The sequence below is a fragment of the Telmatherina bonti genome (assembly GCF_933228915.1).
Source record: "Telmatherina bonti genome assembly, chromosome: 5".
In the NCBI taxonomy this organism is placed as follows: domain Eukaryota; kingdom Metazoa; phylum Chordata; class Actinopteri; order Atheriniformes; family Telmatherinidae; genus Telmatherina; species Telmatherina bonti.
In genome coordinates, this window is record NC_136623.1 from 36,657,990 (window position 1) to 36,685,387 (window position 27,398).

The window sequence follows — 27,398 nt, forward strand, 5'->3', positions numbered from 1 at the left end:
CTCCCGTTCCACCTCGTCACCATGAGAATCTCCCGTTCCACCTCGTCACCATGAGAATCTCCCGTTCCACCTCGTCACCATGAGAATCTCCCGTTCCACCTCATCACCATGACAATCTCCCGTTCCACCTCATCACCATGAGAATCTCCCGTTCCACCTCATCATGATGAGAATCTCCCGTTCCACCTCGTCACCATGAGAATCTCCCGTTCCACCTCATCACCATGAGAATCTCCCGTTCCACCTCGTCACCATGAGAATCTCCCGTTCCACCTCGTCACCATGAGAATCTCCCGTTCCACCTCGTCACCATGAGAATCTCCCGTTCCACCTCGTCACCATGAGAATCTCCCGTTCCACCTCGTCACCATGAGAATCTCCCGTTCCACCTCGTCACCATGAGAATCTCCCGTTCCACCTCGTCACCATGAGAATCTCCCGTTCCACCTCATCACCATGAGAATCTCCCGTTCCACCTCATCACCATGACAATCTCCCGTTCCACCTCGTCACCATGAGAATCTCCCGTTCCACCTCATCACCATGAGAATCTCCCGTTCCACCTCATCACCATGAGAATCTCCCGTTCCACCTCGTCACCATGAGAATCTCCCGTTCCACCTCGTCACCATGAGAATCTCCCGTTCCACCTCGTCACCATGAGAATCTCCCGTTCCACCTCGTCACCATGAGAATCTCCCGTTCCACCTCGTCACCATGAGAATCTCCCGTTCCACCTCGTCACCATGAGAATCTCCCGTTCCACCTCGTCACCATGAGAATCTCCCGTTCCACCTCGTCACCATGAGAATCTCCCGTTCCACCTCATCACCATGACAATCTCCCGTTCCACCTCATCACCATGACAATCTCCCGTTCCACCTCGTCACCATGAGAATCTCCCGTTCCACCTCATCATGATGAGAATCTCCCGTTCCACCTCATCACCATGAGAATCTCCCGTTCCACCTCATCATGATGAGAATCTCCCGTTCCACCTCATCACCATGACAATCTCCCGTTCCACCTCATCACCATGAGAATCTCCCGTTCCACCTCATCACGATAAGAATCTCCCGTTCCACCTCATCACCATGAGAATCTCCTGTTCCACTTCATCACCATGAGAATCTCCCGTTCCACCTCGTCACCATGGGAATCTCCCGTTCCACCTCATCACCATGAGAATCTCCCGTTCCACCTCATCATGATGAGAATCTCCCGTTCCACCTCATCACCATGACAATCTCCCGTTCCACCTCATCACCATGAGAATCTCCCGTTCCACCTCATCACCATGAGAATCTCCCGTTCCACCTCGTCACCATGGGAATCTCCCGTTCCACCTCATCACCATGAGAATCTCCCGTTCCACCTCATCATGATGAGAATCTCCCGTTCCACCTCGTCACCATGACAATCTCCCGTTCCACCTCATCACCATGAGAATCTCCCGTTCCACCTCATCACCATGAGAATCTCCCGTTCCACCTCGTCACCATGAGAATCTCCCGTTCCACCTCATCACCATGAGAATCTCCCGTTCCACCTCGTCACCATGAGAATCTCCCGTTCCACCTCATCACCATGAGAATCTCCCGTTCCACCTCATCATGATGAGAATCTCCCGTTCCACCTCATCATGATGAGAATCTCCCGTTCCACCTCATCACCATGAGAATCTCCCGTTCCACCTCATCACCATGAGAATCTCCCGTTCCACCTCGTCACCATGAGAATCTCCCGTTCCACCTCGTCACCATGAGAATCTCCCGTTCCACCTCGTCACCATGAGAATCTCCCGTTCCACCTCATCACCATGAGAATCTCCCGTTCCACCTCGTCACCATGAGAATGTCCCGTTCCACCTCATCACCATGAGAATCTCCCGTTCCACCTCATCACCATGAGAATCTCCCGTTCCACCTCGTCACCATGAGAATGTCCCGTTCCACCTCATCACCATGAGAATCTCCCGTTCCACCTCATCATGATGAGAATCTCCCGTTCCACCACAAAGCTGCTCTGCTGGATGTAGATCTGGTGACTGTGGAGCCGTTGGAGGACAGTGAAGTCACCGTCATGGTGGAGATGATGTGAGCTTTGTGACATGGTGCATCATCCTGCTGGAAGTTTCCATCAGAAGATGCTACACTGTGCTAATAAACATGACTGAATCTGAAGGGGAAGGAGACACAGTTGACCAAAAGCAGGATGGAGTGCTTTTATGCTTTATGTTAGTTTCACCTTATTCTGAGCATTTTTCTGAATTGTACACTCATCACACTAGGCAAGCGGTGGCTTAGGTGGTACAGCAGGTTATCCAATTTACATAATGCTTTTGGTTTGAATCTCAATGTTTTCCTTTCTTACCTCCAGTGTGTCCATTGCTGGTGTATGAATTCCACAGTGGTGGTTGGAGAGGCTGACCACATTTCTGGATGATCATGGATCAAATGTAAAATGCTTTGAGAAATGTTGGCAATAAGAAGCAATTGCTATCTATTTCCATCTTCTATTGTCCAGTTCTGGTGAGTCTGTGTGAATTGTAGCCTCAGTTTCCTGTTCTTACTGACAGGAGGGAACCCGCTGTGGTCTTCTGCTGCTGGAGACCATCTGCTTCCAGGCTGGACGGGTTGTGTGTTCAGACATGATGTTCTGCTTATGTTGGTGGAACCAGTGCTGATTGGACTTCCTGTTGCCCTTCTATAATGTCCAACCAGTCTGTCCACATCAACAGCTACGTGTGTTGAGTTGCTGCCATGTGATTGGCTGATCAGGTTATTGTGTTGACAGGAAGTTAAAAAGATGGAGCCGATAATGTGAACAGTGAGTCTTCAGTTATTCAGTCAAAACAAATGAGATGATTATAAATGTGAAATTGAAGCTCTACAACATGCAGTAAAAACCACACATGGACTCTCTTCAGGGTGCTTTTAGCATCACGTTGGGACTTTGCCAATGTCTCTGACAGAATGACAGAATTGGGATTATTTATGTGTTGGGTTAGCACATCAGACACAACCTCTTAGCTTTACTTCTGGTGTTGAACAATTTTTTAAAATTTTCTACTTCACCTGTGTCTTTACTTTGACTTTGCCACAAGCGGCAACCTCTGGTGGTAAAAAGTGAAACCTATGCGGAAATGCCAAAAAATGCAGTTCCGCCCACATCCACTAGGAGCTCTAAAACCCCGACCGCTTGTTTGCTCAGGGTTAGCTCTGTTGGCCCGTAGCTACAGGTAGAGTAGCGAAGAGCTCTTTGCCCGTTTTTGTATTTAGGTAACAGCCCACATGACACTGCCAAGATGGCGACAGTCATAACCGCCCAATGAGCTTAGCTTCAGTTTTTTAGAAACCTATGGGTGACGTCAGGGAGGCTTCATCCATCTTTTATACATTCTTTGCTTTGTTAATGTTTCTAGGCTTTCTAGAATTACTCTGCATGAAACATACCAGGGATGCATTATAGGGCTAATAGGGCATGGGTGGTTGTGGGTGGGTGAAAAGGGATGTGTATGTGTGTTAGTGTTTTATCTATTTTGATGTAAAATGTTTTATAATGTAAAGCACTTTGTATTGTTTTTAAGCACGAAAAGTGCTATACAAATAAAGTTTGATTTGATTTGATTAAAAACACTAAAAAAGTGTCATGCACCAGCCAGGGTGAGTGGATCAGGACCCAACATGTACACACAGATACACACACATACCACAGATAGAAACGTATTCATGGTTGGATGGATACTTTCTTTTATCTCTCTCCATCTCTTTCCTCCTCTTAGTCTTTATTATTTCAGCCTTTCCTCCTGCTGCCATGTTAACCAGTGGAACATCTGTTACAGGATGTCACACACAAAGAGGCTGCTCTCAGCCAATTAATAACTGGTGACCTGCCACCTTCTGTCAACTGGGACAGAGTGTAATTATCATAAACAGTCACTTGGTACATTAACAAGGAGCCTCTCTTCCTGGAAGCTTGCATTCTTGTCTTTCTTTCTGACCATCACAGAAACTAATGTGACCTGGTGGGGAGGTGGAAAATTAGGAAGCACTGCATGCAATTTTTTTCAGGTTTGCAGGAAGCATTTTACTGCAGATTGTGCAATCACATGCAGCCAAACAGCAGCATCAGTAAATTTCAACTTGACATGACGAGGATAGCTGCTGGGGGGAGGAAGAGCTGCGGGGAGAGAGAGGGTGGCGTGCCAAGTGTAAAATACATCATTTGTTAATGATAGCTGACACACGCTCATTATTTATCTCACTTCCATCTTATTGAACACATTTTCTTACGCTAAGAAGGAAAATAATGCAAACACTATGGACATAATAAAATATGTGCTTGAGCTAAATATTAAATAATTTTTAAAATAAAACATTCAAATAAAATAAGAGATATAACATCTGTATTTTTATCATTTACTTGACAGGCGCAGTGTGAAAATGCATGACTACACCAGCATTAGCTGAGAGCTGCTATGCATCTGCAGATAAACAGGCAGCAGTAAACACAAAGGAGAAACTAGACATCACATAAAAACGGTGGCATCAATTTTAAATAGAATGAAAGATAACAGAAAATAATGATTTTGAGATTAAGATTTAATATTTAGATTTATCATATAGAATGTATATTTATATGTGAACATATAGATTTAAATATTTAGGATTAATATTGATTAACGTATAGAAATGTTTAAAGTGCACACTTCGATTTAACATTATATTTGACACGTGAATAACAGTTATGCTAGCAATGTGGGGGAATCCTGCTCAATAAGAGAAATATACAGAATGAGAATATGTGAGATACAGAGTTTGAACTTCTTTTTTCACGTGTCCATGTTCTTTGTTTAGAAGTAAAAGGAAGTAGTTGTTAGATCATACTGATGCATAGAAGCTGAACAAATCTGGTAAAACTACAACAGTCATGATCCCAGTAAGGATAATAAGATGTATGGATGTGTTCTTACTGGAGTGGAAGCATTTTGGAGAAACGAAGACGAAGCTGCGGAAATGCCAACAGGCACACGAGAAATCTTTTTATTTTTATCAGAAAACATGAAGCCTTAATGACTTAATGTTCATCTGCCTCGCGTCTGTCATCCATCAGCCGGAACACAGAACAAAACCGAAGCTTTATAGAAACATTGACGAATCACCACTGATCTAATTTTCTCTTTAGAACCATCAGAAACCTGAGATGCCGTCTTATCCAACCCACTGAATTATAGAAGGAAAAAATGCCTTCAGGTGATGTTGCCGTGAACTGGTGGTGTGATAATAAAGATTCTTTTAAATGGAATTGAATAACATTAAAATGTTTATCATTTAGATTTAGAGTCCTATCTATTGACGGATAGGTATGAGCCTGATTGGCAGCACTTTACAGAGTTGTGGTAGAACTAGAGGAAGACCAGCCAGGAGAAGGTTGTTTCCACTCGTTCCCTCGTCGTCTTTCCCACAACACACCAGGATCTCTGCTACTCAGACAAGAGAGGAGGAGAAAACAGAACGGCTGTTCTGCTGCACGAGGTAGCACACCTCCATGGTTCAGGTGACTATGAACACTTTAAACCCGGTTCATCTCTCTCCTCTGCTCATCTGCAGCGTTCATCCTGTTCCAGATGCATTATGAAGCTTCTGTTCCTTTGTTTTTCCTCGTGCAGCGCCTCAGTCATGTCCTCCTCGGCATGGATCCTGCTGGGCTGATTTTGTTTCTAGTCAGATCTTCATCACTATTTGATGTCTTTGTAAGCTTGTCCCCAAAGCTGCCCTTCTGTTCCTGCCTTGACTGTCAGATTGTTTCAGCATCATATTTTGGACAACCTGGCTCATCAGCGGATTTGGTTCACCTTATGAAGCTTTTTTCTCCAGCTGGTTTTCTGTTGTGGGTCTGCATCTGGATCCTGAGTAGAAAACATGGCACAAGAAGCGTCTCATGGGGATAAAATCTGAATTATGTTTGTTGGAAACTGAAATGAATTATTATTAATCCACCACATACAACCCATGTTTTTTATGAAGCAGGATTTGTGGTTTATTGAGGAAACTTCAGGTTTTTTATCAGGAGGCTGATTCTTGCTGAAGTCTATCGCCATGGCAACATATGCAGCAAGATATTAAAAACATGATCAACATATAAAAGAGAGAGAGAGAGCCAGCGGTGGACAAAGAGAGCATCTCTGTCCGAGTCTCTGGGAGATATCCGTTAAAAATGCACTATAAAACTCTATCAGCACTAATATTGTGTCCTCTGTTTCAAAGTGCTGCAGTCGAGGGAACCTGAGAGGGAGACAACGTATACAACGGAGATTCCAACATTTGTCGGGTGTTCCATCATCCTATTCAATATGAACACACACACACACACACACACACACATTCTCCCTTGTGTCTTCAGCAGCAGGGTTGACTGCAGACAGTCGATGGTGCATCTTTAATTAAAGAGTGAGGGAGAAGCTGGGTATCTCTGTAAAACAAACCTAATTAAAGCCATACCACATCTATGCCTCTCTGCAGACTGTTAAACGGAAAATCAAGTCCATTTTTTAACAGCCAATTAAAAGCAATGGATTTTGTCTTCAGAAAAAGAAAGAATAGGAAAAGATACTGCCTTATTTGAGTCATTTTTAAACATTTACTTTAGTATTACTGGTTCCCTTTCATGTGCTGTGGCTAGAGAGAACAAAGCCGATCCAGCAGGTGTTCTCAGCAGGCAGCAGGAAGACGGCCACGCTTTAAGGTTAGAGACAGAAACAATGGAGACGTCCTACAGCACATTTGGATTCCAGGAAAAAGATGGCTATTCAAACACCCAACAATGTCTCAGATTTAGACAAATTATAAACTGCCAAAGCAAAAGAAATCATTCATTAAGCCTGAAAAATGCAGATTTCTTTGCTTTGTCTGGAGAACAGGTCTGTGAATGAGTCCAGGACTAAACGGGGAGATGTTCCTCACACTGATACCCGATAGGGTGAAGCTCATCCAGAGGAGGCTGGACCATCACTCACTGTCAGTTATGATGTCGGTCAATGTATTGTTGAACAATTAAAGGCAGGCTAGGAGATGTTTTCCAGATGCATGTGTTACTATTTCGCTTTAAATCCCAGATTGCAGTCAATTAATTTAATGCCTGTCTTCCTGCATCACTCGTGCTCTGAGAGGCCGAAAGGCAACGAAGCCAGAGCCAGAGCTTGGCTACCTCCATTTGCTGGCATGTAACAGTGGTTCCCAAACGTTTTGAGCCATGAACTGAAAGTTAACACTAGTTGGTGTTTGCGACCACCCCAACCATCCCTGCCCACTTCAGACAACTGATTTTTTGTTAATTGTGTGATATATCAGATGCGTCACCCTCTCCTGTCAGTACATAGGGAGTATAAAGTCATTTTTGGTGGATTATTTTCACAGTTATGACAAAGCAGTCATGTCAAAAATCATTTTGCTCGCTGATATAAGGCGAACTTTGATTTTAACACGGTAAAGTAATGACTTTGTTGTTTATGCATTAAAAATAATGCATCAACTCCACAACTTAATCTTTACATTAACTTGTTCATTTTGACAGTCTTGTTTAAAAATGTGGCTTTTCTGTAAATGCAGGATATATTTATCTTCTAGCTGTCTGGCCCTCTGAAATGATTTTGGGACCACCGTGAGGATTGGGGCCCCCCAGTCTGGGAAAGGCTGGTTTAACCTGACACCCAGTAATTCCAAGCTGAAAAGACCCCGCTCCACCAGCGTAGCTCCGGTTATAAATGAGTGATAGATCGATGAGAAGCAGCAAATGGAGGAAAAGGTGGCAGGTAACTTCTTCAGTTTCTGATCTTATCAGATACTCAGTAAGTGTCTGATAAGATCAGAAACTATTTATTATAGACACAACGAACTTTATAGGACTATGTGGTAGGTAAGTTTAACAGTAAATGTACAGTGCAGGTTCCAGTTATTTTGGCCACTTGGGGCTGAAAACATTTGGGGCTGCAGCTCTGGGAGAATCAAAAACCATGAGTGTGGTGAAAAATGAGTCGTCTATGATGTGGCTGAAAGACGAACTGCACATTCAGACCTTTATTAGTACAGCGGACTGAAAGCAACGTACGTAAAATCTTCACTTCAGGACCCGTCTTTAGAAATGAATGGTATGTTAAAATATGGTGCAAGTTTTACACGTTTCTGTGTGCTGGAGGCGTGGCTTCAGGGAAAGTCTGAAGAAAGGGGTTTGGACTTTAAACTGTGTATTTTCAAGCTGTATCTCAAGCTTCTTTACAAGACACATGTCATGTTTTCACTGGATCACAATGAACTGGCTGCAAGCGATGACGTCTGGCAAGTTCCTGGTGATGACTTTGAAATGAATCGGTGCTAAATGATCATATTTTATGGTACACAGATGAACCTGTTCTGTTTGGAGAACTTGTGACTATTTTTTTCTACTTTCTTTGAATTGAAGTAGTGGCTCATATTTCTCTGTTTAATCAGAATGCAGTTTTCATGATCTTTTGCAGTCAAATGGGTGGAAGAGCTTGTCTGCTTGACAAACATTAAGGCTGCCACTCATCCTGCTGTAGCTGCTGGAAACATGAACCCTAAAAACGGAATTGACTGTATACCTGTTTGGTCTGGCTGCTTTGTGGGGATCTAAAGCGAAGGATGGGGCTTCTGTAGGGTGAGAACTTAGCTGAACGATTTCATTGTCATGGTTAAAATAAGGGTAAGATTAAGATTATTAAAAAAATTAGACTGAAAAGGGAGGAAAAAGCCCTGGATATGCGCTGTAGCTGCTGCACTGCTCTTCTGTCGTCACCAATAAAATATGAGTTAGTTCACTGGAAGCATGTCTGCACCTTGTTCTCTCTAACACATTACACAGTATATTATCTGCAGCTCCAGCCATTAGCCTATAGCTACTCCATTTTCACTGCAACATCACAGAAGTGATTTCCAAAGTAGATAAAGTGTTGATAGGCCAAGATCTCAGCAGTAATTACATCATGTTTTATAGAACATAATCCCTGAGAAAATGATGAGAAGCTGGATGAAAGTGTGCATCAATCAAATGTAACAAACCCAATTATTGTCAGCCCTCCCCCCTTTTTCCTCACTGCTCACAGCCATCACACATCTCCCCATGACTCAATCCTGATACGGCAATTACAGCCTGCAGAGAGTCTTTGCTAATAACGGCAATCCAATCACTTCACAGCGTGCACGGAAGGAAAGAAGGCCCACTATAAATAATGACAACCCACAATTTACTTCATATTGTTATTTTTATGCTTTCCTCTTAAATAACAGAACAACGCTGGCTCGGAACTGGCTTCTTCTGCAAGATTTTCTCTGGTTGTTACTGGTCACATACAGCTCAGAGGCTGTGTCCTACATCAGCAGGAAGAGAACATGAACAAATACAAGGACTGGAGTTGTGTAGTCACATAACACACACACATTGTTCATTAAGAAAACTTCAGATTTCAACTTTAGCACACAATCAAGCTACCTCTACCTTCAGGTTGCAGCTCAGGGGAAGAGTGCTTGTCTGACAACTAACGGGTCATCCTCAGAGTTTGAACTGAAGGCAGCTGGACAACTTTTTTCTCCAGAAAACCCTCGGTTGTCTGGCTGCAGACGGAGAACAGACACCAACACCTGCAAGGTTGGTGTTTCAATCCCAGTTTCACCAGACTACATGTGCAATTCAGTTCAGCTTTACAGCACTAATTCACAACAAAGTCGTCTCACCTTGACACACAGTCCGATTCACTGCAGTCCACTGAAACAAATCCAGTATATGAGCCACGTTAGTCACATTTACTGGGTTCATATAAACCAGCTCATAACATAACTATGTAGAAGTACTCTGTAGTAGGTTTCGATGACATGTTTCAGGGTCAGAAAATAAAATTAGAGCTTTCATATCAACTCATGTCATATTCTTGAAAGAAAACATGTTTCACGTTTTGTCTCACTGGCTTTTGTCATTTTGTCTATTTTATATGTATTGATCATCAAATTAAACTTCATTAAAGTGGAACTATTCTGTGCATTTCAGGCTAATTTATTTTTATTTCTGAGCCCAGAAGGGCTGGGATTGATGGAGTTATTGTCTCAAATGGCTTTATTTACTTCAGACCGACCCTCTCCGTAGGCTGTCAGATCAGCCTGCGGGCAAAACGAGTGGATTGAGACTCTTCCGCATTAAGCCCCGCCTCCCGCCACTGCACTACATCGGGAGCGCGCACCGCACCTGCTTTCACCGTCATTGTAACATCTCATAAACAGAAGGATTAGGCTCATATGAACTCAATAAAAAAAAAAAAAAACTACAATGTCAACACATAGCATGCAGCCCTACATGTTGGAACCTGAATCAGAGCCTGAACACGAAGTGGAAAACAGCAACCCACAGCAACGAATGCAGCAGGATGTCTCTCTTTGGTAAACTCACCAGCCATCGTTGGAAATAACTTTATCCCACGTTTTCCACCCGCCTGATGTATTTGTACATGCCCTTGTTAACCAGTAGAAGGTAACCAATCACCCAACCTTATCCCCCGGGACGTCACAAGGATTTCCACGTAGAAAAAACTCTCTAAAACCACGCGTTTTTCGTCACCATGGAAACCAAATGGAGAGCGTGCTGGAACTCAAACATGCGTTTAGGTGATAAAAAACAGTGTCGTTCACATGTCTGATGAGGATTCAACACTGTAACACTGTAGAAAGCTCAGAAAACTCCAAATACCAGAATAGCACCCCTTTAAGGACTGAAATTTTCAGTGAATCGTTCAGAAAATGGTTCATTTCTCGAGACTTTTTGCGCCCACACCTCTCACCTGCTGGACAAAGTGCATAAAACAGGGAGATTTGATCTGATCTGAAAGGGTGGGATTACGCAGTAAAGGGCTGATAATGACATTAAATAAAAAGAGAGTATGTTTTAGGGGATGGACACTAGAATGGACTGCAGTCCTGATTGCTGATGAAACAAAGCATGCAAGCTTTACTGAGAGCGAGGAGGAACCAAATAACATCTGAAAGTTCATCCTCAACACCAGGACATGAGATGATGAGACTACCATAAAATATGCTGGCCTGTACTGTGTGAAATAACATTTCACACAATAACAACTTCTGTCTCTGTTTGAAATCTGTGTTTTTATTCTTATTTATTCTTTAATAAATCAACATATAAAGAATTTGAACATAAACAGTGTAAACAAATAGCACAGTTAGCTTAAAATCTGCATGCATGACCAACTGAAGTCAGTTTCTACCTCTTATCATTAACCTCAGTCATGTCCTTCATTCCCGTTTTATCCTGAAGATTAGCATCAGAAAGGATGAAAGCAATCTGAATGCAGAAGCACTGCAGACCCCCACCCCCACCCCCACCCCCCAACCCTCCTCACCCCAACTTTAGCAGAGCTCTGTATTGGAAGGTTACACTGTTCAGGTGTGGAGATGAAAGAACAGGATTCAGACTGACTTTTCCTTTTTTAAATTTGCGATTGACAACTTTCTGAAAATGTCATCATGTTTACTGACTGAGTCACATGTTGGATTAAATCTGCTGTCACTAACATGAAGAAATTCCCAGAACAGCTTTACAAGCCGACATGGGCTGATTGTCTCTGCAGCCGGATTGTCTTCTGACAATTTTTTTCCAAAGTCTCAGAGAAGTGTCTCCTTCTGTTCTATGTAACCAACGTCACGCTTCATGTTTCATCACGGAAATAGTTCCTGCAAACACGTCGGCTCTCCTTTCTCTCATTTTGAGGTAAATATGACCAGACAAAGTAAAGAAGGACGCAGATTCCCAGTCTTCATCAGGGCATCACTGATTACATTCATTCATTCATTCATTATCCTAACCGCTTGATCCAATGAAGGGTCACAGGGAAGCTGGAGCCTATCCCGTGAGTCTTTGGGTGAAAGGCAGGGTATCACTAATTACAATCAATTTTAAAGGATTGAACATTTATACAAGTCCTAAAGAGCAGTCCTGGACTCGGAGTTCGGAGTTCTTTGGTTTGAAGAATCACCCAATGTGTCTGATAAATTGCTCTACTGAAGGCATAGCCGTAAAGCATGAAATGTTATTGGACAATCAATCAGTCTATTTTTCCTGCCTGAGCCTGCTTCCCCTAAATTGGAGTCCTCCACAGCGCAGAAGTCAACTGGCAATTTGGGAGTGAAGTGCTTTGGGGTGCTTTGCTTCTGTTGAATGGGAGAGCAGAATCCCCAGAAAGTGCTCTAAAAGAGAGAGGGCAGCTCAGGCGAAGACTGAAGGATTTTTTCAAGAGGAAAAGCTTTGAAATAATGACATCTTTGGAGAGAGTCTGTTATGGCTGAGAGCTGTTCAAGCCTGGTGTAACTGGTTCCACATAAAGCTCCATTACAACTTGATTTGGCTATAAACAGACGTTTAAAAGCAGCAGTATGTTGGCCCAGAAAGGCAGCCAGAGGGAACTGTCTGAGTTCTCAGAACTCATGCTATCAATTTTTTCAGCTTGCAGTGACACTGACCTGTTGCCAAAGCTGAGGCTGACCAAACCTCAGATGACTTGATGCAGCTTTTTTCTTTAACTTGAACTGATTCATTAAGAAACTCTGTGAGCAACTCTGCAAAACTAAACCACACACTCCTACAATACCTACACAGTTAATCAAAACTAGCTTAGGGTTGTATTATTGACATGACACATAATATTCACACGAAGGGTTATGTTTTTGCTGTAGTGCTGCAATGTTGGGGTGAAATCTACAGATCTACTATAAATACAGTACCAGTATGGTGGAGACGATCAGGGATCGATTGGACAAGGAATCAGAAACATTTGTTGTCTTCCCCTTCTGGTTGTCTGTCATATTCAGGCCGCTGGGGGGGTCCCAGGTTCCAATCTATAAAACAAGACCAAAACATTCAGTTTCATTTATCTGTACATCACAGCAGCTGCATCATTTAAGTCCTTTTTTTAGTTGTTACAACATGCATGTTGACAATGAAATATTACTGTGCTTACAGTGACATGGACAGACAGACAGACAGACAGACAGACAGACAGACAGATAGATAGATAGACAGACAGATAGATAGATAGATAGATCCCTCTTCAGGCAGATTGTCATCCACGTCAGGTTGCCATGTTGTTGTGTTCCTAACTGGATTGCAGCATCAATACTGCAGGATTTTCCTGGGAATTATGTCCTGTTGGAGAACATTGTCTTTAAAATCTTTTCTATATATCAATCCTTGCATTTCACCTCTGTAGTTAGAGTAATGCCCACATCATCATCATCTGGCTTCTTTCCCATCTTTTCATTCTGGATATGGAACAAAGATAACGCTGAGCACCCTTTGGACACAGATGACAGTAATGTGAACCATCAGTTCTTTCAGGGCTGCTTTCGTCTGGGAATCTTGCAGGGGCAAGAGTTGGAGATGATCTAAGATTCAGATCGGCCCCTTGGCCTTTTGGGAGACTGGTCAAGGCAAAGAGTGTCGAGAGCTGAAAGGAGCGTACATGCTGGAGAAGAGGACAGCAGCGTGTCCTATCTCAGCTCTCCCTCAAGTCTTTACAGCCAGGCCTCCCCAGCAGCTCTCCATCCAACCCCTGTACCCTCAGCACCACTTGAGGGGACCACAAACACTCCAACCAACACCAGCCACATTCTCTGCAGGGTACATCTGATGCCCCATGCGAGCGCCTGAGATAGGCTTTGTAATTGCAAATCAACTCTTTAATTCAGGCTTCATGAGGCTGGAGGGCTTCTGAAGGGGTTTTCATTAATGGAATAAATTATTCATGGAGGTGCAGGCACACACAGCGCACAGACCAGAGGTCAGGAGATGCTGAGAGGCATTCACCAGTACTGAAGTACTGAAGTGTGAAGTGTTTGCAGTTGCATGCAAGAATATTATTTGTATCGGTAGTGTTAGCAGGCTCCTCTCCTGCTGATAGTCTCATGAATCTTAAACGGAGTGCTGAACACTGGAGATATGCCATCCCATGAAAAGGAGATGCTCCACTGCATATGAAAACACAAACACAGCTGAGGTGAATATGCCGTGACACAAATGGACAGATTTTCTATTCTAATGTGTTACAAGCTGAGATGAGGAGGCTAAAACATTCTTCTTCTTCTTCATCTGCTTTTCATCTTCAACTTCATTTTAATTATCGAATTTCATGATTCCAAACATAGGAAACTAGATTTTAGCCTTAAGTTACCTCAGCTGTTCAGGGATATGCCTGTAAAGTTAGAAAAAGCAAACCAAGGAAACAAGTTATCTGGTTGGACATTATAATCTTAAAACATGGTAAAAACAGAAAAATGATGAAGGCAGCCGGTGGAAGTGTTCCTCGTTTACTTTATGTTCAAGATATTTTGGAAGGGCTTAGAATGACATTGACATTGGGTGGGTATTGGGGGGGTTGCATTAGGAAGGTGGAAGCGGTCTAGCCCCTTGTTAAATATGCCTACTACAACGCATTAGCCCTGGATTAGCATCTAACCAGCTGCCTCTTCTAGCTACTTTACATATGCATCTTTGCTGGGCGGCCAGAATGATTAGAACCTCAGCCATGAACTTATTTACAGGGTAAATGTAAGAACATTCAAGGATATCGCTGACCTGGCAACGCAGCAGTTCAGAGATGATAACAAACACTTACTTTAATATTATATACACGACCAGTCAAACATTTTGACACTTTTTCCTGTTAAATCCAATGGGAAAGTGTGTCCAAACCAGTAGATTATATAACTAAGTGGTAGAGATTCTGTATTTTTACTAGGATTTACTATAGTCAGTGAAAAATGACCTCTTTCAAACAATAAAGCTGACAGTTAAAGGGTTAATGCGATATGTGACAATATTTTTGGCATGTTGAAGTGCATGTCCAGCAGGTGATAGGACCCTGTGTTGCTGCGGCCATATGGATACTCTGAATTAATACTTTAATAACGGCCAGCCAAATTATCAGATATAATATTCGAAATACTGCTGCGTTAGTACAAAGAATGTAATTACTTTCCTGTTTGAAGAGTTGAGGTGATGATGATGATGATTCTGTGTTTTAGTTCTTTCTCTTTCATGCAAGTTCTTGAGCGTTCTTTCAGTTTAAGAAGTTTTGTTATTTTGATATTAATTAGCGGTCAAATTATTTATTTTGTTTCAAAATTGTTCATTTTGAAATTGATTTAACGTGTAATTGTTTTCAAGGCATTTCTATCAAATATTAATGGTCATGAGTTTTATTCATCAGTCCTTTGTGACAGCGCATCATCAGTGCACACCGTTAAACTGTAACTTTCATTTCAGCTGCAAACGTCAGTGAGGTAGATGGAAAAGTATACTGTATGGAAGGGAAAAGTTGAAAAAAAGGTACATACACATAGAATAATTTAATGTATCATTTCCATCTATCCATCCATCCATCCATCTATCTATCCATCTATCCATCCATCTATCCATCTATCCATCCATCTATCCATCTATCTATCCATCTATCGTCCATCTATCCATCCATCTATCCATCTATCCATCTATCCATCCATCTATCCATCTATCATCCATCTATCCATCTATCCATCCATCTATCCATCTATCCATCTATCCATCCATCTATCCATCCATCTATCCATCTATCCATCCATCTATCCATCTATCCATCTATCCATCCATCCATCTATCTATCCATCTATCTGTCCATCTATCCATCTATCCATCCATCTATCCATCCATCTATCCATCTATCCGTCCATCTATCCATCCATCCATCCATCTATCTATCCATCTATCCATCCATCTATCCATCCATCTATCCATCTATCCATCCATCTATCCATCCATCTATCCATCCATCTATCCATCTATCCATCCATCCATCCATCTATCCATCCATCCATCCATCTATCTATCCATCTATCCATCCATCTAGCCATCTATCCATCCATCCATCCATCTATCTATCCATCTATCCATCCATCTAGCCATCTATCCATCCATCTATCCATCTATCTATCCATCTATCCATCCATCTATCCATCTATCCATCTATCCATCCATCTATCCATCTATCCATCCATCTATCCATCCATCTATCCATCTATCCATCCATCTATCCATCCATCTATCCATCTATCCATCCATCTATCCATCTATCCATCCATCCATCTATCCATCCATCCATCCATCTATCTATCCATCTATCCATCCATCTATCCATCTATCCATCCATCTATCCATCTATCCATCCATCTATCCATCTATCCATCCATCTATCCATCCATCCATCCATCTATCTATCCATCTATCTGTCCATCTATCCGTCCATCTATCCGTCCATCTATCCATCCATCCATCCATCCATCAGTTCATTTATCCATTCATAATGACAGCTAATTAGCATTGTTTCACTGACTGCTGATGTTTCATGACCACATGATCACATTTTTATTTACACCAGGTCTGATATGATGTGATGTCATTCAGGACTTATTTTTAAGTGTGACCACACACACTCAAAAGTGTCCGGTTAGCCAAATATGAAACACAGCTCAAATGAGACTGATGCTTCCTGCATCAAATCATTCCTGGGTGCTACATGCCCTTAAAATTCCTGACTGAACTAATGTGCAGATTGTTGGATTGAGAACCAGATATGTAAAGAAACCTTTGATACAAGACGTGCTGCATGAACGTCTTTAATGTGTATCCTCTGCAAACAACTAAATAAGCTGCTTGAGAATAGAATAGAATAGAATAGAATAGAATAGAATAGAATAGAATAGAATAGAATACATTAATTCATTCATTTTTCAAACCGCTTAATCCAATTCAGGGTCGCGGGGAAGCTGGAGCCTATTCCAGCTGTCTTTGGGCGAGGGCAGGGTAAACCCTGGACAGCTTGCCAGTCCATCGCAGTGACACACAATAGAATAGAATAGAATAGAATAGAATGGAATATCTGCATTGTCATGAATGTGCAATGCACAATGAGATGAACACATAACATTCTCTTATTAACACAGATAATGGTGCATAAATTATAAGAAATCTGTTTACAACAGAGTAAAGTATTGAAAATGAAAAACAAAATCATGTCAGAAAGAGGCCGGCTTTAGGCAGGGCAAAGAGGGGGCAACGCCTCCTAAAACAAACACCTTGCCCCCTCAAATCAAATCCACCAAAAATGCATAACCTACCTAAACCCTCTCTTCGCTCTGCACAGAGCTACGTGCTGGTTGCACAGCATGGCGAGACCCCCTCTTTCTCCTACCAGTGAACAACCAATCAGCGTTTAGTATGCAAATGAGTTGACAAGCAGCCAATCTGGGTGTCAGATTTCTCCCCCTCACTAGCTGAGTGTCCAAAGCCAGAGATGGGCAAAGCTCAACTTTTGCCGCTTGACGCGGGGCGTCAACCAATCAGAGCGACCAGCTTGCAGCTCCTGGAGGATTTCTGTGGTGAACCCAGACACGGGGCTGAGATGTCATTACTCCGTGCAATATTTAGGATAACCATTCCTTGCTAAAAAGCTGAATGTTACTGATTTGGCAATGTAGCAGGACATGTTGCCTAGCAACGCTTTGTTTGGGGGCGCTCTGCTGAGTGCGGCTCTTGTTGCATTAACAGTGACTATCACTGCCCTACGATCGTTCTCTAGCTTTATTCATTAAATAAAACCATGCCGTCTCTCTACTGAATCCGCCATCATTCAGACTGACCGGAAGAAAAGCGCCGCCTTTCCCTCTCTCTTTTCCGCCACGTTTGCCGCTCGCTCCAGACAAGCGGCAGACGCGGCAGCAGCATCAGGAGCGTTTTGAGTGGCGGACACAAAAGTGGCATTTTAGTGACCAGCGTCGAGCGTTCAGTGTTTTTGACCCTCAAAACGCGTTTGGTCTGAACACACCGTTAGTTTAATACACTACTCAAAAAATAAAGGGAACACTAAAGTAACACGTTGTAGATCTGAATGAATGAAATATTTTTATTAAATACTTTTTTCTTTCCATAACTGAATGTGCTGACAACAAAATCACACAAAAATTATCAATGAAAATCAAACATATCAACCCATGGAGGTCTGGATTTGGAGTTATACTCAGAATGAAAGTGGAAAAACACACTACAGGCTGATCCAACTTTGATGTAATGTCCTTTAAACAAGTCTAAATGAGGCTCAGTAGTGTGTGTGGCCTCCGCGTGCCTGTATGATCTCCCTACAACACCTGGGCATGCTCCTGATGAGGCGGTGGATGTTCTCCTGAGGGATCTCCTCCCAGACCTGGACTAAAGCATCCGCCAACTCCTGGACAGTCTGTGGTGCAGCTTGGTGTTGGTGGATGGAGCGAGACATGATGTCCCAGATGTGCTCAGCTGGATTCAGGTCTGGGGAACGGGCGGGCCAGTCCATAACATCAATGCCTTCGTGTTGCAGGAACTGCTGACACACTCCAGCCACATGAGGTCTAGCATTGTCTTGCATTAGGAGGAACCCAGGGCCAACCGCACCAGCATATGGTCCCACAAGGGGTCTGAGGATCTCATCTCGGTACCTAATGGCAGTCAGGCTACCTCTGGCGAGCACATGGAGGGCTGTGCGGCCCTCCAAAGAAATGCCCCCCCACACCATTACTGACCCACTGTTGACTTGTTGTTATATTGTGTTGTTTAAGTTTTCCCTTTATTATTTTGAGCAGTTTAGTTTGGTTTATTATTATTTGGCTTACTAAACAGACATTTGTTATGTTGTTAAAATTTTGATGATTGATATTTGTTATGTTCTTCTTATTTTAATATGTTTATCATTTTTATATTCAGTTTCCCCTTGAGGGATTGCCACCATATTGAGGTCAGGGGGTGTGCATTCCTCAGTGACCCTGGGAGTTATACCAGCAGGAGCTTTAGTTTCTGGTGGGACACCCAAGCTGGACAGGTCTTTGGTTAGAGGCCTGATGAAGTGCAATCCGTATCTTCACACTTCTTATTATTCTTCACTCAAGAATAATGTCAAAAAAAGCTGAAGCATGATGATGCCCCATTTAAATGCCCTGCCTGCCCACTCCTGTATGCCTTCCTAGAGCTGGCCTTGTGTCAGAACTGTCTTTGTCTTTGTCATCAGCAGTCTGTTTCAAACAACGTTTTGTTTGAGTGGTTTGCTTGAAGTGGAGAAATTATCTAAAGCACGGAAGTGAACAGTGCTATTCTCATTTCCATATAACTGCTTGGGGTTTGAACTGTGTTTGATTTGGATGCCAATCCTTAACAGAGTCTATTAGCTGAATTTCTCCCTGTCATTGTGGTATGCTACATGTTAGCGTTACTACTTCCTTGTGTGTGCAAGCTTCTGCAGCACCAACAGTTTTCCTCTACCAGGTACAGTTGGCAGCACCTCCTCAGTAATCCTGTGAAAGATGCTAAATTAAAAAAGGTCTATTGGGTCAGAAGGTGGTGTCACCTGACCATTCATGATGTTTAGGTTTAGTATTATTGGATTTTTGAAAGGGACCATTTCTGCCACCTGCAAGCCCACCACTCAATTCCAATTACACACCCTTGAAATTGTGAGGGCCTACTCTGATATAAAAGTTTGTTACTTTTGGCTCTACTGACCAAATTGCTAAATCTTGGAATGTGACACTACTCCTGAAACACAAAGGTCAGACCAGCTACGGTGACAACAGTGTGAGCTTAACTATGAGACTTACTGTGGACAAATATTTGAAATAAAATACTGAAGTAAAATTAACCAGGGCCCGGGTTCTTTTCAGTTTCTGGTACCACATGTTGGCACAAGTTTCTTGGAGCTAATATGGAAATCCTACCAGGAAAAGGAATCTGTACTCACTGCTGACCATAGAGCACTTAGTACATTTTTAGAACGTTGTGATGCTGTTGATGCCAGAGCAGGTGGGCTGAAAGGAACCCAACCTGTACTTTTGCCCGCCCGTAGCTTCAGAGTGGCCGGTGTAATGATGGTGTGCAGAGGGGAGTCCTGACCACCTCGTCCCGCAGCAGTGTGCATAGCAACTCGAAACACACTAATAGGGTTCATAAAATGACATGAGTTTTAACACTCATTTAATAAGTTTTCCATCTGTCCAGTACTTCCTTGTTTCCATACTCACTCCGGAAGTTGGTGCACAATAACGCCTCCACTCAGAGTCTCTGGTTCCAGCACAATGCCAGACACATAGTGTAGCCTCGTGGTGTAGCCTCCTTTTTAAAACATCTTGAAAAAAACTAACCTGGCTCCACCACCTTTTCTTCTCGGTTCATGCACACAAAGAACTCTAAACAAACTTGGACAACCTCACAATTCTTGGCTGCAGCATATGAACTCCCACTTTTTTTTTTTTTTTTACGTCTTCTTTCTTTTTTCTTTCTCTCGTATTTTTTTCCTATCAAAAAAGAAAAGAAAACGGCCACCTTTCACCTTGTAGGTTATCAGTTTGCTCCCGCTGAACAAAGATTTGCTGGTCCTCACTGACACAGATATCAGGAGTAACATCGAATTGGTTAACTAATAAAACTTGGGAAACTGCAGCCATTACTACAAACATTTTACAAAAATATAAAATGGAGAAATATACTGAGGCTTTAGCCAATTTATGAAAAAATAAACCATATAACAGGATGCTACATGCTGTATACATGGTCAGGGAAGATGTGTAAAATGTATTTCTTTCTCATTTACATGTAAGAGTAAACTCCACCAAAATATGTCTTTGGTATAGATATCAAACTTGCTCTTTTTTCCTTGTCAAAATACATAATAGGGGCAATTTCCTTCCAAAGTTTTCATAATTTGAATTTGACATGAATGCTGCCTTAGTGGATGAGTGAACTCCTGTGTGAAACACTGAGAATGTCCTGAATTTCAATCCCAGCCTTCATCATGTTATCCCTCCACCTTTCTCTGTTTTTAGCCTTATAGAATAGAGTTAAAGAAAAAGGCCCTGTTTTGTTTTAATGATAGTAAACATCACAAGTCAGATGTGCTCCTTGGATGGATGGGTCCAATTTATTTTCACTGGCAGTGGAGCTCTCAGCAAAGCTTTGCAGATGTATCACAAATCTCCCAGCAACAAGGTCAATGAAGCCCTTTGGAGCACTGGCCGTGCACAATCATTTAATTCTTTCAAACAAAAATGAAGAACTTAAAACGATGTAGTGCACTTGTCATTCATTTAACACCTATCTCTATTCTGAACCTTGGATTTGGATTCATCATAAGCCAAAAAGTTTTAAAACAACAACAAGGACTTGAATGGAGCTGGTGTCTACAAAGTCGTTGCTGTTGTTTTCTGTTCAACTGGACCTACGACTTTCATTTCAACTGACGCTAACCGGGCAGTAACTTAACCAAAAAAGTTGTTTAAGCAAATCTACTCCTTTTCCTGGACAATTGAATTAAAAGGAAAATTTTATATTCTGAAGATTATGCTGTCAGTAGAAAACAACACAGTGTATAAGGCAAGATGTCCTGACATATATATTACTGTACGTCATCTCATTCTTTGCCATGGCGATGAATTTTCTGTTCTATCTATTGCTGGTAACCGGTTGTGTGACAGTCTTCCAGTGAACAGGGTGATGGTCAATCAAACCTAAACAGGCAATGTTGTGATGTTGTCTTAGTATTTTTCACAGCTTTGATTTGAGTTCTCCCACAGTAACTGTCTGTTCCACCAAATGGCAAAGAAAAAAAAAAAGAAAAATTTGTCAATAATACTGTAAGAGTAATCGCTACCACCACAACACAAACCTATTACTGTCACCTTGTTACTTTTGTGCTGGAAAAAGTCTTAGGATGTTTACGTCATTTGCAAAAAAAATACGACTTTATCTAATAGGTATGAACAGGATTTGGCTGAAATGAGCTAAAAAAAAAAAGAACATAGCCGGCTGTGGTCTCCTTTTACCTAGTACCATAATTCAGTTTAAAAAGGTACAATCTTAAGGGACTGACATAGTGATGGGATTAATGGCTCTTTGAAGGGAGCTGGATCTTTTGGGATCATTTCATTTCATAGAGCCGTTCAAAAACTTGGCTCATTTGGTATGTTGTTATATTTATTTACTTCGAAGAAGCTAGCATGAGTTTAATTATTTTTATCCTGTAAATAATCACAGGGAGGAATGATGGGCTGGGACTTAGATCAGAATAATTTTGTAATCAGATTTCCCAACAATATTTAAGTTTGAATTATTCTGAAATATTTAACTTAATTTGACATGTGTGGACAAGATTTATTGTTATGGATTTATTGTAAATATTGCACGGCCATATCCCTCAGAGCTGACAGATCATTATTTGCCCTTTGTATAAATTGTGTGTATGTGTGTAAAACTACTTGCACTGATGTTATTCACGCAACATTTAAACACTAGTAAATACACAATAAAGACAAAGCAGGCTACAATCAAGTTCCATGCAAAAGCTTTCAGTGCAAAGTTTGCACACAACGTTTTTAACAACACAGAAAAACTCTAAACAATAATCATTCATGATCCTGATCGCTTAGTCCAATGAAGGGTTGCAGAGAAGCTGGAGCCTATTCCAGCAGTCTTTTTGGGCGACAGGCAGGGTACACCCTGAACAGCTCACCAGTCCATTGCAGGGCCACACAGAACTCACTCCTATGGGCAATTTAGAGTAACTAATCAACCTAACATGCATGTCTTTGGATGGTGGGAGGAACCCAGAGTACCCTGAGAAAACCCACACAGACATGGGGAGAACATGCAAACTTCCCACAGAAAGGTCACTGACCAAACCTTGCCCCAGCCAAGGATCAAACCAGCAACCTTCTTGCTGTGAGGCCACAGTGCTAACCACCATGCCACTGTGCAGCCCTTTAAAACATTATTTTAAACTTATACACTACCAGCCAAAAGTATAGACACACTTTTCCTTTAACTCCAATGGGAAACTATGTACAAACTTTTGACTGGGAGTGTATATCAAAAGCTTATAATGAAGATGAAAGGTGCTGTAAAAATAATTAGTTGTTGGTCAGTAACACAATTGTAATTGTACTACCTGAACAAGAGTTTTATTTTGAAAACTGGGCCACCGGAACCGGATTTACAGATTGATGATGTTGTTGTAGCACGAGCGGCAGTCATGAAGCACACAGTCAAGAGCCAACAGAGAGAGCGAGAGAGAGAGATAAAGAAAGAAAGAAAGAAAGAAAGAGAAATAGAGAGGGAGGCAAAAACTACTCCCAAACAAACGCAACTTGGTTTCCATTGTTCATCTTTATGAGCCGTTCAAAAGATTCGGTTTGTTCGTGACCGTCACGACTCTGGACTGAACAAAACCTTTTTATAGACTAGCTCTTGTGTTTGGACAATCACAGTTCACGTTTTAGGGAAAATCTGAAAACTGCCCAAAATCCCTGCAACACTTTAAATCTGGCCAAAAAGTATTCTGAAAATTTCTTTAACAAGTGTTTCATGCTCAGAGTTTTCCCTGTGTACGTGCACAAATTATGTATTGAAATGGAGGAATTCGAGTCGGCTTCATGTGACCATCCGGTGCAAAGGCGCTGGGACGTTGCTCCATGCATCAGAAAGCATTCTTTCCCTCCCATTAAAAAACTGAATTCTCACACAATTCTTGTGTTTTTACCTTGCCACTATTTACATTATGTTCAAATTATGGTAAACTAAATTACTTCTGTGCGTTCCTCCAACCCTTCTGGTTCACGGTTCTGGTACAACGTTTCATTCGCTAACAGTGCTTAGTTGTTGGGAATGAATACTTTTAGCCCTCACTCATGTAGTGTCGCTATGTTTACATGGAACACTTTTAATCCAATCAAAGGTCCAGTCAGCAAAAAAGTGCATCACATAAATACCGCAGCCGATCCAACTGGCCTTGATCGGAAAGAATTGGATTGAGAGGGGTGGTTTAGATCTTTCCAGAATTGGATCAACAGGCAAAACTAATCATCCATCCATCTAGGATGGATACTTTCTGTACAGGTATCAATCAGGTACTTTATGTAGACCTGGAAGTCTTAGACAGGGACTCTATGTAGACCTTGAGGCCTTTGACAGGGAATTCATGTAAACCTGAGGGTCTTAGACAGGGACTATATGTAGACCTTGAGGTCTTAGAGGGGGAATCGATGTAGACCTGGAGGTCTTTGACAGGGACTCTGAGTAGACCTGGAGGTCTTTGGGCTGATACTGTTAGAACAACCAATAACAGCATGTCCTCTCAGATCCCCTGAACAGTGTTCAGCAATAAGTAGCATCAAGCTAAACGTGACCAAATTCTCAATAGAATGACATGTTGCAGACACATACATACTGCTACTAAAACGGCAGCAGTCTACTTTCAGCATTGGCTCAGATTAGTCTCTAGAACTTTGGAGGAACAGGATTCATTTAATCAACAATTCAGTTTTTATGGGTTTTTATTTAGTACTGTCATTCAGTGCATGTCTCCCCTCATTCACTCTCTCAGAAACATGCTATGCATCACACTGTTGCTGTGTCTTCTTGTCCGTGTCTGCAGCCCTTTAATCACACTCCTTTGGGCCAGCTTCGTCATTACACCAACCAGTCACAGAGCAGTGTCCTCGCTCTGTCATGGCTGCCTTCATGCAGGTATGCCAACAGCTGCACTGCCACACATCAAGATTTCTTCAGAAATGTTCTAGTTATCCCATACATTTTGACAATTTAGCTGCTGTTACCATAATATTAACTGTTAACAATGAACAAAAAAAAAGATTATTTTTATTATCACATTGAGAACCACTTCTACACAGTTCAGCAGGTGAAAACCTAAAAAATCTTGGAAGTTTACAATTTGTTGATAAGTAAATGGATGAAAGAAGTTGGAATCATGACCCTTCATGAGAAATACTGCATTGTTTCTGGCCCTATACGGCGTTTTTTTACTTTTGTAACAGAAAAAAACACCAACCAACTGAGGGAAAGTGATATCCAAACCTTTAATCTCCATTCTAGATTGTGCCATCTGTTGGCAGCTAATTGTAGTAGCTCTGACTTGCTATCTTGTTTTTTTTAGTCTTCTCACAAAGATATTACCTCAAATTAGGTATTTTTTTTCTGAGGATTTCATGCCTGTTCGTAGGATGTGCTGCAAGGAAGATTTTTCTGCATATTTTTGCTCTTTCAAGGCTTGTTATGATGAGTCTCCATGGCAACGAAAGACTTGTTTACAATCGGGATCAACTGATTAAGCTCTCCCAAATCAGGATTATCAGCGAAACAACACATCAAATCCCAATGGAGTTGAAAAGAAAGAGAAGACGATGCAGAGCGGGATTCAGAGAGCGGAAATAGCGATGGAGATTTAAACCATTTCTCCCGACCATCGTCATGGGTAATGTGAGATTGCTAGCTAACAAAACGGACGAGCTCGAGATGCTAACAAGGTCTCAGAAAAGATACAGAGAGTGCAGTATTATGAGCTTCACCGAGACATGGCTGCATGAACACATCCCTGACTGTAATGTGTCTGTACCGGGCTTTAAAACGGTCCGTGCAGACCGCAGTAGACAACACAGCGGAAAGCTAAAGGGTGGTGGAATTGCAATGCTGGTTAACCAGCGTTGGTGTCATCCTGGACATGTTACTGTCAAGGAGAAGATATGCACAAGGGACATTGAACTGTTAGCTGTGAGCTTCCGTCCATATTATTTACCCAGAGAGTTTACCTGTGTTATTCTGGTAGCGGTTTATATAATACCTGGTACCGCACCAGACACAGCCTGTGATGTCATCAGCTCCGTCGTTGCTCGGCTACAAACACAGCATCCAAACTCATTCATGGCGATCTCCGGAGACTTCATCAACGTCTCCCTCTCTGCAACTCTACCAACATTCCAGCAGTTTGTCAGCTGCTCCACCAGAGAAAATAAGATGTTGGACTTATTTTCTGCAAATATGAATAATGGATCCAGTTGTTCTGCCCTGCCTCCTTTAGGAAGATCCGACCATAATCTGGTTCTTCTCACCTCCACCTACAAGCCCATCGTTCAGCAGCAACCAGTCATCACAAAGACTATCAAAATCTGGTCTGCTGAAGCTGAAGATGCTCTTAGAGGAGGCTTTGAGGCTACAGACTGGAACGTCCTCTGTGAACCTCATGGAGACGACATCAACGCCATGACTGAGTGTGTGACAGATTACATAAACTTCTGTGTGGACAGCATCGTCCCAACAAGAACAGTGAGGTGCTTCCCCAATAACAAACCCTGGATCACCAGTGACCTGAAAAAGCTGCTGAACATCAAAAAGAAAGCCTTCAGGGATGGAGACAGGGAGTTATTGAGGGCAACACAAAAACAACTTAAAACCCAAACTAAGAAGTGCAAGGAGGACAACAGGAAGAAGTTAGAAAGTCAGCTCCAGCAGAATAACCTGAGGGATGTGTGGTCTGGAATGAAGAAGATCACCGGCTTCAAGTTAAAGGGGGACCAGCCTGATGGAGGTCTGGACAGAGCTAATGAGCTGAACATATTCTTCAGCAGGTTCAGTTCACCCCCTACCTCCAGCCCAACAGACCACACACCCTCCATAAGCCCACTGCTTTCCTGTCACGCCTCCAATCTGTCACCCTGCAGCTCAGTCATGGACCAGAACACAGCTTCATCTCCCTCCACATCAGGACATCCTGAGACCTCCACCTTGTTTGTCTCCTGCAATCAGGTTAAGAAGCAACTTGAGAAACTGAACCAGAACAAGGCTGCAGGTCCAGATGGTGTCAGTCCCAGAGTTCTCAAGATTTGCTCAAAACAACTATGTCCGATTCTCCAGCACCTTTTCAACACCAGTCTGAGACAAAATAGAGTCCCGGTGCTGTGGAAAACCTCCTGCCTTGTTCCAGTGCCTAAAAAACACAACCAGCTGAACCAAGTGACTACAGACCAGTTGCCCTGACATCTCACATCATGAAAGTCCTGGAGAGACTCTTACTGGCTCACCTCAACAAGCAAGTAAACACCTCTCAGGACCCATTCCAGTTTGCATATCGTAATGGACTTGGGGTTGAAGATGCCATCATATACCTGCTCCAGAGAGCACACTCTCATCTGGACCATTCAGGCAGCACTCTGAGGGTCATGTTCTTTCATTTCTCAGTGCTTTTAATACCATTCAGCCTGCTTTGTTATGTGAGAAGCTCTATAAATTCCAGGTGGATACCTCCACAACCACCTGGATCTATGACTACCTCACTAACAGACCCCAGTTTGTGAGACTGAAAGGTTGTGTGTCTGAGATGGAGGTCAGCAGCACTGGTGCACCACAAGGAACTGTACTCTGGCCATTCCTCTTCACTCTGTACACCTCAGACTTCCAGTACAACTCTGAGTCCTGTCATCTGCAGAAAT

General features: G+C 42.4%; 1 protein-coding gene across 2 annotated transcripts in view; it reads right to left on the reverse strand.

Annotated features, from left to right (window-relative positions):
• LOC306756473 (glutamate receptor ionotropic, kainate 2-like) overlaps nt 1-27,398 on the reverse strand; it is a gene marked incomplete at both ends in the record, with an annotated part of 320,056 nt that overhangs the window by 104,563 nt on the left and 188,095 nt on the right. For both annotated transcript variants that reach the window (XM_079241205.1, XM_079241206.1), the window contains one exon: nt 12,798-12,911. In XM_079241205.1, coding sequence (XP_079097331.1) covers nt 12,798-12,911 — 114 coding nt within the window. The remainder of the gene's footprint in view (nt 1-12,797; nt 12,912-27,398) is intronic.